The 1,153-nt window shown below is 39.5% G+C and overlaps 1 protein-coding gene across 1 annotated transcript in view; it reads right to left on the minus strand.

Annotated features, from left to right (window-relative positions):
- Nucleotides 1-1,153, minus strand: part of LOC103275825 (cilia- and flagella-associated protein 44-like) — a gene marked incomplete at its 5' end in the record, with an annotated part of 78,393 nt that overhangs the window by 29,731 nt on the left and 47,509 nt on the right. The window contains one exon of the mRNA XM_008073229.1: nt 582-759. Coding sequence (XP_008071420.1) covers nt 582-759 — 178 coding nt within the window. The remainder of the gene's footprint in view (nt 1-581; nt 760-1,153) is intronic.

Genomic DNA, 1,153 nt, shown 5'->3' on the forward strand with positions numbered 1-1,153 from the left:
CAGCTACTGCACTCCAGTCTGGGTGACAGAGTGAGACTCCAACTCAAAAAAAAATAAAAAAATAAAAAAAAGAAATCAGGATGATTGAAAGCAGCTTGAAGGAATACAGAGAGTCAAAAAGCATGTATGTTAATTGGTTAGTCTTGGTTAATCTTGACTAGAAAAGTATGGAAGTCCTACAGAGAAAGGCTAAACAATGGCCTTTTCCCCCTAAGTCCTTCATGGTCCATGGTAACCAACAACTATATCCAATGAGGATTTGTTTGAATTCAAAGAAGTTCAAAATTCACAAAATATAATGCTTTACCCATGACACTGGTATTGAGCCATAGTATAGTGTCTGTCATACTAGCTGACTAATCATGGATAAATCTCTTGTCCTCTCCGGCGTCAGTTTCCTTATTTGTAAAAAAAAGGTGGGGGGGGACATTCTAGATCGTCAAAATCATGGGAGTCTTTTCCAGTTCTAAATTCTATGGTTATATATTCTTATTGACCAGATAAGAAAATGGGTGGTTTTAAGCAGAATTTAATTAACTCAGGATGCTTTTTCATTGTCATAAAAATCTGTGGGTAGGTACCAAAGAATCCAGGTATCCTAGTTCCTCTTCTTTCTTAGCAGCATTTATTCTCATGTGCTCAGGTATCTTGTAGTCTGGGGCTGTCTTCAGATTGAAATCTCCCATACACACCTGGGCTTCTTTGATGGCTTGAAGATCTTTGGGATCTTCATAGTCATCATCAGGTTTGCTCTTGTATCTATCAGAAAAATGGACAACACATACATAAACACAACAATACACTCTAATATGTCTAGTATAAGTATGTATTCAAGTTCAATCATGAAGCAAAAGTACGACTCTGAGTCTGTGATGCCACTTTTGTCATAGAACCCAAGTATTACTTAAAAGTTAATTACTTTTTAAAACATACCGAACAAAATAATATACAACTTAGCCTGTAATCCCGCGCCTTGGGAGGCTGAGGTGAGTGAATTGCCTGAGCCCGCGGGTTCGAGACCCGCCTGGGCAATTTGGTGAGACCTCATCTCTACAATAAATCAAAAAATTAGCCGGGTGTGGTAGCGCACGCCTGTAGTTCCAGTTACTTGGAAGGCTGAGGCGGAAGGATTGCTGGAGCCCAGCAGGTCGAG

The sequence above is a fragment of the Carlito syrichta genome, unplaced genomic scaffold, assembly GCF_000164805.1.
Source record: "Carlito syrichta isolate Samal-C Ts95f unplaced genomic scaffold, Tarsius_syrichta-2.0.1 Scaffold315771, whole genome shotgun sequence".
Lineage (NCBI taxonomy): Eukaryota > Metazoa > Chordata > Mammalia > Primates > Tarsiidae > Carlito > Carlito syrichta.